The following is a 15,308-nucleotide window of genomic DNA, read 5'->3' as shown; positions in this document are numbered from 1 at the left end:
CATTCGTCTTTTTTAGTACCTGCTAAAACACAACCGAATTGGTATTCAGAAATTTAGAAAACGCAGTTCCATTTGCGACAAGCAGTGCGCAAAATGTTGCGTTTTCCTTTAGCGGCCAGATGTCAGTATATTGTCTGTACATTTTTTTCAAGCCCTTCAAACCAATCCTTAACGTATCTTTGCCGTACGACCTCATAATTCCGTCGGGTTCGGATTACCCAGGAGGTGCTGTCGAGCAAGTTAATGAAGCCCTGCGAAGGAAGCACGCAATGGGCATGATGCTGCACGGAATAGGCCCAGCACCATCGCTGAAGCAGACGACGAAGGCGACGGAAAGGTGGCGCTCACGCGGCCGCCGTGGGAATGCTGGGTGATAGAGCCCTATCCCCACGCCATCTACCCTGTGCTCCATGAGTGAAAACCGCCCTCCGCCTCCTCAGCCAAGTTGGGAGTTTTTTGTTCCGCACGCTCGAAAAAACTATTGGCTGGTAGAGGTAGAAAGCTTTGCTTTAAAACAGGCCCAAACCCACACCGTAACGACAAGTACCCAGGACAAGCGGTCAATTGGTGTACTGTTTTCTTCTATCTTGTGTACTTCCGCGCTTTTTTCAAGTACGGTAAACTGCTCGCCCGCGTGACGAGAGGAAGTGGTAGAATGGCGTTTACAAGGATCCGTTTACTCAATCGACAGTTCTCTTTCAGCTCATAATCAGTGAGATAAAAAACGAGTCAGAAATATTCCGAGCCGTTGGGACAAAAATGGGAAAATGTTTCTACTGGAAAGTAAGAGTAAAAGCTTATATGGCTTTACTATTGAATGCAGTGTGCTTATAGTTAGACCAGTTACGATGAAACAGGGAATAAAATATTTTGTCGTGTATTTAGCCAAAAGAACGGGCACAGAAACTCACGAACGCAAAAAAAGAAACGTAAATATATATATATATATATATATATATATATATATATATATATATATATAGAGAGAGAGAGAGAGAGAGAGAGAGAAAGATAGGTCAGCAGTCTACAACGCCAAAGGAGGCATAGGGGTATGGTTAGGCTCTTTTCTTTTTCACTACGGTTAATTAACTAAACATTTTTTTAATTGTACAGAAGAAAGAAAGAAAGAAAAACACGCGCCCAGAGTGGGGACCGAACCCACGCCTTTCGAAAGGCGTGGGTTCGGTCCCCACTCTGGGCGCGGGTTTTTCTTTCTTTCTTTCTTCTGTACAATTAAAAAAATGCTTAGTTAATTAACCGTAGTGAAAAAGAAAAGAGCCTAACCATACCCCTATGCCTCCTTTGGCGTTGTAGACTGCTGACCTATCTTTCTGTATTTCCTCAACGAGCCCCTCATTTCCTTACTATATATATATATATATATATATATATATATATATATATATAAATATATATATATATATATATATATATATATATATATATATATATATATATATATATATATATATATATATATATATATATATATATATATATATACACAATATAAACGTATCTATGGTTAAGAGGAAGGATTGGTTGGGTTAGAAAAAATAGATTAATGCGTTAAACATGTAAAGCAGTACTGGTTCCAGCTGTGTCACATTTCAGATTACAGTACGTCGTTTATATCAATAATAAAATCAAGGCAAGAATTAACAAAGCAATTTGAGTCGTTTTTTTTGCAATTCTAAAAAAACCAAAGAGGAAGTGCTGCAATGTATTTGAAAGAGGTCATTGTTTAGGAAGCTTGGACCAAAATCTTGTTTCAGGAGAGGTTTAGGGCCGTAGAAAAACAGAGGTTGACCGCTAATATATTTGCGTAGCACTAGAGTAAATTTGTGGACACTCTGTGGTCAAAACATTCTGAATGCGAACTGTAAAATCAAAAAAGAAAAGTCATAATAGGAAAACTTTTTAGAAACTCCTTTAGGTATATACAAGTCCAGGAAACATTAGATCAGGGAGGATAATCTTTGGGAACCTAAAGGCAGTGTCTTGCTTCATTGAGGGTAGAGGAGGCTGCTTGGAAACAAAGAGGTTTGATGGGAAGAGTACCAAAAATAATCGACCATCCGTGTTCTGCAGAAAAGAATCATACTATAGATCAAATTGCTAGAATTGCGGTTAGATTTATCAAAATCCTCACAATATAAATTCCTCATTTCCTCTGACAAAGTGCATGCCCTAACTTACAGCAAGTGTAAATAAAATGTGGTAAAGGAGGGTAAAACAATGTTGCAATGCTGGTGAAAAGAGAGCAGGGAGTTGATACATGTTTCGAAAACGTTTACCAGTTTTGAACAAAGTTGAATTTCGAACCGTCGCTAGAGTAGCAGTAAAATTTACAAGCGAGATGGAATGCATACATTACATACATTTATTAAATATTATAGATGCTCACATGCTACAGAATAATATAAAATTATATTAAAGCAATGATTTGTTCAATAGATCAATCTACGCACGTAGCAGGCTGCTTGCAAGCGTCTCAGAACACAATGTAGCAAAATATCGAAGGAAGCACGAATCTGCAAACAAATGCTACATTTACAGTCTTGAGAAAAAAACGCAAATTTAATAATCTAGTTTATACTTCGCTAAAACATTCTGTTTAAATGTTTAACGTAAATTCAGCGTCACCAAAATAGCATCCAGCCAATATCTATTTTTGCAGAAGGAAAGCATAGGACGTGCTACTGAATATTATAACGTCTCTCCTGCAGAAAACCAAGGTAAACTAGAATTTTGACACGAGTAAAAACGCAAACGGCCAAAACAAACAAGCAATGACTGCACAAAGGAAAGAAAAAACGCTTCTGCCCGAATTAAAAGGCAAAAATACAAAAAACCTCAGCACCATCACACCAAACCAAAACTCCCATTTTCCTAAGCTTTTCTCGAACGCAAGTGTTTGGTGTGTTATCGTAGGTGGCTCTTCTGGGAATATTGGAACCTTTACGTTCATAAATGCCGGTGTGTTCTCCCCCGGAGCGAACCACGCGTGGCCTACCCACGCCACACTAGATAGTGAAATTGCCCAATGAGAACAGGTAACCTCATCAGCGATGTGGCTTGATGCGAGCGACGACGCTGACTTGCCCTAATTGTGGCGTGATATAATGCGACACACGTACACGCGTTGCAACCGCCAACTAGAAACGGCGAGGGAGAGCTCCGCCTGTTATTAGAAACTTCAGGGGTGGTTTTAATATATAATTGTAAGCTTCAGCTGGGTCTCAGTGAACAATTTACGCCTGTCCATTCCTTCCGAGTGAGTATGCACGAAATACTTCAAGGGCACTTTCTTAATCTTCATCATCATTATCATTATGATAATACGCGGGCAGAGTTGGACTTGCCTTAAAGCGCTTGGGCATACGCAACCACCCACGGTACAAGTCAGCTAACACCCGCACTTTTCAGGAGAAACTTAGTGCTGAAAAATTTGTTAAACAGGTTTCAGCTTACTTGTACTTGTGGTACGAACTGTTTCTGTTCCTGAAAGTGAAAAATAATACAATTCAATACAGACATGGGTGTGGAGAGGAACATCATAGAGCAGAAACGCCAGACGGTACTCCTCACGCGTAGGGATGTTTGGTTTTTGTGTTTATTCAATCAAGGACTTTCTCTTAAAATTACAGTGTGGGTCATCTATGCAAACATTTTTTCTAAATCGCTTGTTCATCCACTCGAGCTCACTCGGAACAACGACGAGTGCTGCTGCCGAAATATGTTCCGATTTTTACGCGTGTGGACCAGGAGCGCTATGACCATACCAAGTACTCTTGTAGTCCACAACCAAGTTGTAAATAAAAAAAATATTCAATTTCAATTCCTAACTTGACACCACTGTGACAAGGTAATTCCAAAACCCTATTTGAATGGTGGCAAGCATACAGGCTTTCAATTTATCTAGAGAGACAAATGATGCGTTTCTGAATAAAAAGCATGCCTATAGCACAAAAAGCACTCAACAAAGTACATGTATGAATTAAGAGTGAGAGTGGGCAACCTGGGGGACACATTAACGAGTTCTTTCGGCTAACCATTCTGCCTGCGTACTAGTCTCGTCTTTCGTCTCTCGTGCATCTTAGTCGCGAAGCCACTTAGCGTTTGGGGCACTTGTCGTCTCCGGTCGTCTTCACTGTCGTTACCGTCTTCGAAATCGTCGTCTTATGTACTTACGGTACTAAAACGCCGGGAAGCTCATTTACGCTTCGCACTAGAACGTAACGAGTACTAAAAAAAACATCGTGACACTCGTTTACGCCTTACGCTCGAGCGCTTCCTAACGGTGTACTAAAAAACACCGAGACACTCGTTTACGCCTCGCGATGGACAGCTTCGTGCTTCGAAGATGAGACTTTTACAGTAAAGCTATATGCCTCCACCTCCGAATGGCTTTATCTCCGGTGGCGAAACGCCAAGATGCCAATTATACACTGATACACTGCGGGTTTCACTCCTCCCCAGGTTTCACGTTAGTGGAGATTGTCCAAGATGTTCTTGTTTTTTACTGAGGTGTTGTTAATACTATTGTTAATTACTCAGAGATATTACGCATCATCACGACACTACGCCTCTCATTTGAATAACAAGGCAAAACGTCTGGCAAAGATTTGTAACAATATGGCATTATAGGTGCAAAAACGTGTCAAAATGGTGGGCTTTGTAAACATTTCGCAAATGTTAAAATTTACAATTGTAAAGTCAACACTTCTTATTGAAGTTTTAGTTTTATTTTACCCTGTTTTTTGTCGGAAGTTTTATTTTCTTTGAATCGTTAGTACGGAAATTGCTGTTGATGAAGTATTCAGAAATCAAAATTTTGAGACTTCTTCCCGACTTACTTGCCGTTGGAGTGGTGTTTACCGTAGCTGAAAGCAAAAATTAGGAACTTCAGATCGGAGACCGTACTGGTATTTTGAACAAAAGCATTTTCAACAATAACATATAGAAAATAGCATTTTCAACATGCGGACGGTACACTTTGTTTAGGCGGTCATGGGGCGTTTACTTTCCAGACTTCAAAACACAACGTGGTTACATGCATTTAAAGACATTTTCTTCTCTTAGAATTTTTTATGTTTTTAATATCTATACAAAAGAAGACTACCAAATAACAAGCCGTACCACCACACTATTCTTTGTTCACGTGAGAACGTTACATCTGCTCGCTATCTTTCGATGTAGGTGGCAAATACTGCACAGTAAATACTTTGCTACGGCGTATACTGAAAGCTTGTGAAGACATGATTGCTGTCATAAACTTGAAAACCTACAACTAAATCACTCGTATATGCGGTTTTATGCGTATATCTCAATAGCTTTACTCTTTTATAATTGCAATTTTAAAACTACACCTCTTCTTGCGTGAGAAGCACGTGTTCAAAAACTCTTTTTTAAGTATCAAGGGCAGTTATGTTTATCTTATAAGAACTTGCCATGTTGTTTTGAACGTAATGAAGTCTCAGATTTTCTTAGGGAAATTCGAAATAATTCAGAAAATATAATTTCACGTATATTGGTAAATAGCTGTTCTGAGGATGCTGGGGTGCAGCAAACCAGAACATGGCATTCCCAAGAAACTTTGGTATAACTTTGTGTCCAAGTATTATTTTGTGCTATCCCATTCAAATAACACCATTCTGCGGACACCTGCATCACAAATTATTAAACACTTTATTTTGTTCCCCGTTTGGAGGTAACAACTAGTAAATTTGATAATGTAGAGTGTTCAAAATATACGCCTCCTACTTCACTGCAGCTGAGAGCGCAATTACCTAACAAGCCCAACAATTTTCTATATTACTTATCCATATACAGTGGAACCCGGTACACGTGTTTTTCACCGGACCGGGAAAGCAAAACGTAACCACCAGGAAAATGCAGCAGTGAGAAAACCTTGGAAATGAACAAAAACAGTGTAGCTTTGACTCGCAATCATGTATTTCTGCAACCTTGTCCAGCAAACATTAAAAAACTAGACAATGTAGGATTGCCACTTGTTGCGATAGCTGCAAAACACCAGGCGTGGCAACGGTACGTTCCTAGCGATGTCGACTATAGCGATGTCGATTACGTCAGCTTTTCCCGAAGAGAAAGCGCCTCCCTTCGTCGCGACGCCATAAATGCACGACCAAGTTCATGTATGCAAGTTCAACGGTGTTCTCAAAGCTTAAAGCGTACGATCACGACGAGAGCACGTGATATTCATGTGGTGGTGCTTTTATGGCAACTATGAACTTCCGCCATTCCGAAGTGACACTGCCGTTGTAAGCGCAGTGATGATTGTGATAGCATAGAGTAACATAGAGTCATCAAGTGGCGAAGGATTGCACCCGCGTACTGCTTTATGTGGTCAGTTCTATAGCCAAGCCTGGCCAGGGCTCGTCTAACTTCAAAATAGCGGTCCGCGCAAGTTCCCCAGGGGTGTTCGAAGTGACCAATTGTGACGAATGATCTGGGAAGGTACTCTGAGCCACGATGTAACAGTGAGGATTTACTACATCGGACTCTCTGTGAGCTGCACCGAGACTAAACAAAAACAAGGTAGCAGCTTTAAAAACACCCCACTGAGGAACGTAAGAGCGGGGTTCTACTGTAGTAGGTTCCAAACTCAACAACAAAAAACCACAATGCTAGTTCTTATTTCTCTGAAGTTGACGTCTGCGCACCAACGACATTCTGAGGCCCCTCCGATGCAAAAAGGAAGCATTCAAGACCGTGTCATCCTGCGAACTCAATTGGTACTAAACACTCGATAGATGCTTCAAATTTCGGTGTTGAGATGAATGTTTAACAATTCGACATCGAATTACTTTGTCGCCCAACTGAACATACGACCTCACAATCCCCAGTGCGTATTATAAAGAGCGAAAGTATTGAGCGCCGTATTGGGGCTTTAGCATGGGTTTTAATATCGCTGATTAAACCTGGCGCTGCCACTGTGTGCACGCATGCGCACGTGCTAGTAAGAAGTGCTAGTTCGGCGTTTGTACGTGTAACACCGAATTATTATGGGCCGCTACGTCGGCACCTGGGTGAGTGTTTCAGTAGAGCGTTTCGACGGTTATTGCGTCGCTATAAGCTAGAGCCTACTCGGCTACCTTTTGAATGTAGGGCAAAGGAACTCGCCCTTCGGCTCATTTGCCATACGTGTGTGGAGGGTTTTTGCGACTACCAAAACCAGGGCTAACCGACCACTTGGCGTCATTTGGGAATGCAAGATATGAATAACATTATACCAATACCTCCTTATTTAAGTGCGTACCCGTGGACGCATCAAATCCAAGTGGCACTTGTTTTCCGCAACTACACACAACGCCTTGAACAAAAAAAGGCGGCATGACTCATACTATCAGTGATAGATTGATTGAGTGTAGGGTTTAACGCGCCGAAGCAACGTCGGCGACCAGGCGTGCCGCAGTGGAGGGCTCCGGAATAATTTTGACCACCTGGGGATCTTTAACGTGCGCCGGAATCTCGCACACACGGGCGTTTTTGCTTCCCGCCTCCATCAGAAAAGCGGCGGCCGCCGCCGGGAATCGAACCCGCAACCTTGTTCTCAGCAGTGCAACGCCTAAGCCACTGAGCCACCGCGGCGGGTATACGTTCATTAAACATCAATACTATAAAGAAATCAATGTAGAACGAACAGACAGTTAAGGCATACCCTTTGAGGCCTAAGTGCGAAGTTAACACGCAATAGATTGCCTTCTTCGGGGACGCTAGGGCCCAGGATGGCGTTTTCTCTGCCGTGATTCAGTTTACCGTCTACTATGACGCCTCTCAAACCAAACCATCCGCACCCGTCGGGAACTCTAGGGCCAAGGAAGGCATTTTATCTACTTTGATCCAGTGTCCCGTCTACCCTGGAGGTTCTTTACATGCCTCTACCAAACCATCCGCACGTTTGACATCTCTACAGGCGGAGCTCACAGCCATCCGGAATGGCCTCCAGGAACTAACGCCGGCCTCACAGCACACTCCAGTGGGTTCCATCCTGCATATTTATACGGACTTTACGGCAGCGAAACGGGATTTACGACGAGTATCTAACAATTGCAGTATATCAAGGGACATCCACAGACTACTAGACACGTATCCTTGCCCTCTCCGCCTGTTGTGCGTTCGGCGGATGACGTTCCCCGCTCACATTGCAGCATACAGATTGTCACGCAACGCCTATTCCACCGCCGCTGCCAAGGTTAACAACCGGTTTAATAGAAAACTTTCTCCGACGGAAGACGACCCGAGTCGCGCCGCCTGTGCTCTCATCCTAGCGTGTGGAACGGACCTCCCCACTAGATTTACTGGCTGGGAAGAAGATTTGCTTCACAGGCTTCGCGTTGGAGTGCCGCTTTCACCTGCTGTAACCAGGGCGTGGCTATCACGCTTCCATGCCCCGTCCCATCCCACCTGCCCCTTTAGCACAGCTTCTGCCGAAAAAGATGATGCGGACCATCTAATATGGACGTGTCCTTCACAGAAATCAGCCAGAAAGCGACACCTGAGGGGCACAAGCCTCCATTCTGGAAGACACCCCGACCTCCAGCGGTGTCCCAGAGCCACCGCTGTTTCCGTGTTCCCTTCTTTCGAGAGACTAGTGCCCATCTGTAGCAGTAAATGTGTTAGTTTGTGCCAACGAGCGTTCTATAGCAAATAAAAAAATTGCCTTCTGTCTGTAGTAATGGCAGCACTCGCTTTTTGCAATTTACGGGGCCAAATAACACATCACTTCTCTCCGAAGCAAGCCGTGAGGGATTTTATTTCGCACACTGCAAATATCCGTTGCAGGGTTGAATCGTTGTTAGTAAAAAAATAATTTCAAATCGTCGCGCTCCCTACGGTAATTTTGAAAAAGAAGGATGTGGAAGCCGACTAGGGTAAATTCAGCTAATCGTATGGTGCAGGCGCATTTCGAAAGACGCAAAGAAGTACCATAAGCTAACTCTTTCCGGACGGTGGCGTACGCTATTCTAAAATTATCTAATGTCGGAAGTACATAATTAGGCGAATAGCAGAGTTGATATTATTTGCCACTTAGAATGTACCACTTCAATTTATTATTTATACGATGATCATTAGAATGATATATAGCTGCGGCAATGGTAAAGGCTTAGTAAGCTCAGAAATATTAAATATTTTTAATCCTTACGATACCGTCCTAGGTGACGTCAAGCCGTGACGCTCATTACAGCAGGCCAACAGGCGCTTTTTTAATGCTCATCGAGACCATTGGTAAGCAGCAGCATGATACTGTTTCGACCCAGGTTTTGGTTGAATGAGTCTTGCGGGCACCACTGCTTTTTCTGGCCCAGTTATTACTTCATCAAAAGGTCATGGCATGTCCACTTCGGACATGAACTATTGATGGAGCGGGATGACGACACTGCAAATTTTTATGTGGATGAAAATTGTACATGGGAAGAATGCGTGGAAGGTATGGAAATATACTCTGCCGTAAACAGCGTGATGGAGGGCTTTGGCTCGAGAGATGGGCTGCTCTTGTACTGCTGTTATAATAGGTTGTACGTAATATAGACGTTCGTACAGCTATCCTACCTCCAAACGGCAATACTTGATTATCCTCTACATTTTACAGAATCATATCTATATACGTAAGAGTGTTCAGGCAACAATCTTTACAGAAATAAAACGTCTTTGAAGTATTATGAAAACATAAAAGCAGGACAGAAGCAAAGTTGGAAATATTTTTTTGGAAAGCAACATCGAAAAAAATGGTCGATAATGTTTACTAGGTGACAATTCGTTTACGGAGCGTACGCTAAACACACGCATTTGGTACGAAATGTCCTCTATAAAGGGCAGTGGTTACTTGAGGTAAACCTTCTGTATGAATGTCTTTATGTGTTTTATCTCTAAAACCCTTATTTTATGTTCATGTGGCGATGACGTCAAGCAACCCGTTTTATGTGGTTACACCTTTAGGAGGTAACTGAACTTAATTCTAACGTACTGCGGCTAATTAGGGCTATCAGATGACAATGAATTATTTGCGATAAAAGCATGGCAGGTTGCTTGACTAACGCGTGCAAAGGTTTGGGTCAATGAAACAATTCTTTGATAAAGCTTAAGTGGGCAACGATGTGGCGTTATGGAAGAGTCGGAAACAGGAGGGATGGCTTGAAGGTTGTGAAACTGACGTATTTGAAGTACTGCGAGTTAATAAAAATAGCTGCGCGTTTCAGAATTCCTTTTATACGAGAATATGTACGTTGTGATGAAAGCCCGATGGCCGAAGTAAGCTTTAAAGGGAAATAAACTAGTGTAATCATTTAATCTCAACCAAGTTTTAGTTTACGGCGAAGGAACCCGAGTGTAGCAAATGATATGGATGTGGTGCCTATGATAGGAGAGAGGACAAGCGTACGCCGAGGTATTTGTATGAAGAGACTGAGGTGACTGGAACATATTTGATTTTATAGGTGTGGTGACATAAGATATGTTGCCTGAGGAATGACAATGATTCATCCTTTCTTCAGTTCAATGGCATTGAACTATTATTGGCACCGCAAAAAAATGTTGTTTAATAGGGTTTGTACGTAATTATAATCGGCACGAGCAATAATAGCGGTGTACTAAACGCAATATTCTGCAAAAGGTCTTAGTTTGCATCAAATGTTTAAGGACAAGTTATTTATATAAATTACGAAAAGAAGTGGCGATATACAGACATGCTCCCTACGGGTCAACGGATGTTACGTTGGTTATATCCGATGCGTGAAGATTAGCAGACGTAAACTGTTTGGTCCCTTAAACAAGTTTTCGGTATTTCAGAGCAAGTTACAACGAAAGTATAAGGAAGATAGCTTTGCAAGTAAATGGTCACGGCTTACATAGTGACCAGCTTTTGAAATATCTTAAACATAGTCCATTTGAAGAATATTGTGCAATTGTTATAGTATGTTTTGGGAGAATTCTCGAAGCTCCGCCTGACAAGAAAAGTGTTCGCAAAAGCCAATCTGGTGCGGGTAAAAATTATTAATAAAGTCGAACTGAGTAGTAATATTACAAGTTATAGCGTTGTCTAGGAGCTTAGAATGAAAACTCATTGGCAAAATTTGCGGAATCCATATACTTAGATATATTGTTCGTGACTAGTGAGCGGTTCCCACCCTTGAAGATGGGCAAATTCTAGGCATTCTTATTATCGCCTGGTACAGGCTTTGATTGTAATGCCTATGCAAACATTAAATATACAATTTGGATTGAGTAGCCTTTGTTTGTTTTTACCTGTTTGCTGTTTTTCTTGGAGCAGCCTGTCAATGAATTTAGGTTAGGTTTAGGAATTTGGCTAGTCTTTCCTTCGCGCCGAATCAGGATGTCTGCGGAGGTGTCGGTTGTTAGAGAATATGCTTGCGGAATAGCGTCGGAGCTGCAAGTTAACGCGGACGTAAAAAAATTGTTTAGAACCATTGCACATTGATTGGTGTGCCTCTCTTCAGCGTCGGGACTTGCCAGTTTTGGGCCGTTTGCACGATATGATGCGGCGAAATTTGTTGGGATTCAGTTTCAGAAGTGATAGTAGATAGGGCAAAACAAATGTGTCCTTTTCTTCACTAAGTGCTTTGGTATACTGATTTGTGCACGTATGCTATTTTTCCCATGTGGCCGGGATGCGATTTTGATTCTCTAGTAAGTAGAGACGGCTTTATCGGTTTAGAATGAATTTGTGTTGCCTAGTGAAGTACTTGTTGTTTGAGTCAGATGTTATCGCTAGCGCCAGTACATATTTGTTTCGTAATTCAAGAAGCTTTTCGACACAAAACCCAGCTGGCGTTTTCTGAGAAAATTAAATTCGAGTTTCTCAGGAAGTCGTAAAAAAGGGAAGCTTACTCTTGATGGCTCCATAGTTACCGCTTTCCAAGTTTGTTTTGTATTTTTTGTTGGAAGTTATACTTCTAATGGGAAGGCTATGCGCAAAAAGAGTAGATCATGATAAATCAAGACGGGAAATCACGTCACATTTGTAGCGTTTTCGGGAGCAATTTTTCGAGCAGATGGAGCTTATTTTTAGTTCTTGTCGGACACGTTAAGTACTGTTGAAGGTTGAAGACGAATACGAGTATGACAAATGGTTTTGTTTCGTTAAACAAGAACTGTTCTTAGCAGAGAGGTAATGCTAACAATATGAAGAAAATTAAGGCCCTTCGAAAAGAAGATAGGAGCGCAGGTAGATGTCATCGCGTGTGAGGAGGAGTGAGCAAATAGCAAAAAGTCGCATCACTTTCAATTGGTGTGTACGATAAGGCGATAATAATTTTTAGTGCGCCTGAATGAAACCGTACCCAAGTTAGTTGAACTCTATCGTCATCACATATAAGGGACGGGGGAAGGAGTCTTGGACAGCAATGACGATGGCTCCCCCGAAGCTATCGATTTGGTCACGGCGATGTAGGGTGAAGTTTGGAGTAGGCCAAAAGATTTTGAGGTCAAGATTCTCTGCAGTTGGCCACGTTTAGGCTCATCTTCATTTCAACACGATGAATGGTCTTCCGAGACATGGCGTACTACAGCTCTCGTCCTTAAACAGTTTTCCTCTATACATTTTTCTTTTTTGTTTTGCGAGGTTGCTCAAATTGTCGCACCCAAATGGAGCTCGTTATCCATGAAAGCTTGCGCCACACTTTTCGCTTTACGCTTCCTCCCGCAATGCCGGCCTTTAGGTGCAGACTTAGATGTCTTTGTCCAATAGATGAGTAGGTTTGTTTTCAGAAGGTGTAAGAACATATCTTTTTTTGCCGACGCTGGTTTTAAGATATCTGTATGGTATACAAGACGTGGGATGTTATACATTATATGGAGAATGTCAGCGTCTTATGAAGGGCAAGCTAACTTTTTGTTTGCTCAAAGGCTGCGGATGAGTAACATATATAATCCGAAACCGAGCATACCACTCATAATAAGAACTGTGTGGACAAACGTGCACCTGCGGAGTAAATGTTGGAGAAGGTAATCTTTCAAAGACAGCAACCAAATACAGACACCACAGAGCGAATAGCATTATTTATATTGCGGCTCGAAAATTGTGAGCTCACAAAACGTCCTCGTTGAAACCACGCACATTCTTGCAACTAGACAGCACCCTTAGGCCTTGATGACCGTGCATATTTAGGCGGCGTTGGATAACCCGCACATGTGCACTTCATGATGACCTGGGGAGATAATAAAAGTACTTTTTCGATTTTAGCTTCTGCCGCCAAGTTCTCCTACATCATGAGAACGTTTTCCTGAAACCAAACATGCTTAGAGAGGGGTGTACTCACACCTGGCCTCTGCTACGCCTCTACTCATTCTTTTCGGAACACGTTTTATAGCGGGAAAAACAACTACATGGACTGGCCGGCATAATTATGGCATATATTATTGTATTTTCGGTAAAATTGTACGGATGACTGCCTTTCATGTAGATATGCCCAGATTTAGAGAAGTATCTTGTATTGGGCTTGTTTACATGATGGTCCTTCACCCACCCAGGAATCAAAGCAGCAGTTGTTACTCTGAGTCAACTTATGCAGGTTTGTTTGCCAAATACGCGGAGAAGTGAGCGCATAAGGTATTAGAAAACGTTAACCTATGAAAATGCATTGCATTGTGTCATAAACTGTTGATTACTACAAAACCCAAATTTCTGTAAAACCGATGGATATCTTTTGTGGTGAACAAGACCAAACATAAGATAAGTAAACGGTGGATTATATTCCAAAGGTTGACCCATATTTTTACTTGTGGCACGGTTTTGTTATTCAATCTTATGCGCATGGCAGCAGGTATGCACGTGTTCATCGGCATAAAGGTATTTCTTAAATGTGCACCTTAAATCACTCAATAATAGTCAATTGCTATTATTTTTGGTATAATGTACGGCAAAAACATACTGCCATATAAAGCTACATTTTAACAACTTAAAATAGCTGCAGCCACCCGAACATAGCATTGGTAGCGCGCGATAATAAATGCAAAAATAGGAAACAAGAAAAGAAAAGCTACTGTAAAGATTCTACTGCCTATTAAAGTCGCGTAAAGAATACAGTACATATTTTACTAGTGATAACACAAGACACAAAGAAAGAAATATACTTCTCGCGGTGGGGAATTGAGAAGAGTTTTATTAAAATTGCCATGATACAAGTATTCACCGCCTTTACTATTGGGGTGAGAGGCAGCATCAAAACCTTAAATTTAAATACCGTTCACGAGAAAAAAAGAATATTGGAATGACGGTGGCAGCGGAGCAGGGAGTGGGTATATTTTGAAAAATCTACCAACTGTATTGGACGAAGCAGAAATTCAGCCGGCCGCTTTACCAGCAGTACAATGTAACAGTGGTGCAATATTCAGAGATTACATTTGTTATTTTTTGTGCGCACCTCATTTCCCACAATTCTGTTTCTGGTTGCTTTATCATGTTTTTCTTATTCCCCATTTGCGATAGCGATTCCTTCTGTTCGATTATATAGATAGGTCTACAGTTTTATACGTGACGTAAATTATTTGCTGACGTTGCAGTGCTGCTGACACAGTAGGTAGGGCTCTCCGGTACTCCTTAAGGCTTTGTGTCTTTAGTCCAGGTGCCATGTCATTCAAACGAGCTCCAAACGAGCTCTGCTTTCATTTCAATTTTAAATACGCTATTCTGATAGATAATACAAGACGTCAACTGGTTCCAAAAAAGTAATAATATTATTACACAATTATTAATTAAGAAAAAGCAATGAATGCAATTTGTGCTCGGCTTCTGTGCGTTAAGAACACCATTTAGAATGGTTATTTTATAAAGCAGTAATATGCTAAAAAGTGTTAGTTTTTAATCTGCACTGATTGAGCACATCTAAATATCTAATCAAATTTTGCTTTCAACTTCCCCTTCAAATGTGTACCATAAATTTTCCATAAAATTTTTAACATCAACTGTGACTGAAAAAAAATTCTATAATCAAGCCGATATCTGTGATTCTACGCGAATTAAGAAGAACACGCGACTAAAAAATTACAGCTTCCCACTCTCCGGGCCTCGTGTTGAACGGAAAGTTTGACTTCAGGGAAAACGCAAGTGGCCAAAATAGAACAGCAACGACCGCCAAACGAAAACAAAAACACTTTTGTCAAAATTAAGCAAAACAAGCGAAATAGCAATGCGCGACTATCACACTAAAACAAAAGCTTTTCGTTTTAGAGTGCTTTACCGACCGCAAATGCTTTGTATTCTGTATTGTATAACATAGTTCACCGATTATTGGGATGTTAACGTTCAATAATAGCTGCCCCTTTTT

The 15,308-nt window shown here is 41.4% G+C and overlaps 1 protein-coding gene across 2 annotated transcripts in view; it reads right to left on the bottom strand.

The window, feature by feature from the left end:
• LOC144139570 (uncharacterized) overlaps positions 1-15,308 on the bottom strand; it is a 65,492-nt gene that overhangs the window by 29,015 nt on the left and 21,169 nt on the right. For both annotated transcript variants that reach the window (XM_077671883.1, XM_077671884.1), the window contains 2 exons: positions 4,860-4,886; positions 3,475-3,504 (listed from right to left, as the gene is read on the bottom strand). In XM_077671883.1, the coding sequence (XP_077528009.1) occupies positions 3,475-3,504; positions 4,860-4,886 (57 nt within the window). The remainder of the gene's footprint in view (positions 1-3,474; positions 3,505-4,859; positions 4,887-15,308) is intronic.

The sequence above is a fragment of the Haemaphysalis longicornis genome, unplaced genomic scaffold, assembly GCF_048455015.1.
Source record: "Haemaphysalis longicornis isolate Haplotype H1 unplaced genomic scaffold, Haemaphysalis longicornis Haplotype H1 scaffold_5, whole genome shotgun sequence".
NCBI lineage: Eukaryota > Metazoa > Arthropoda > Arachnida > Ixodida > Ixodidae > Haemaphysalis > Haemaphysalis longicornis.
Note: the sequence above shows the minus strand (reverse complement) of the source record. Positions and strands in the feature narration are given on the sequence as shown.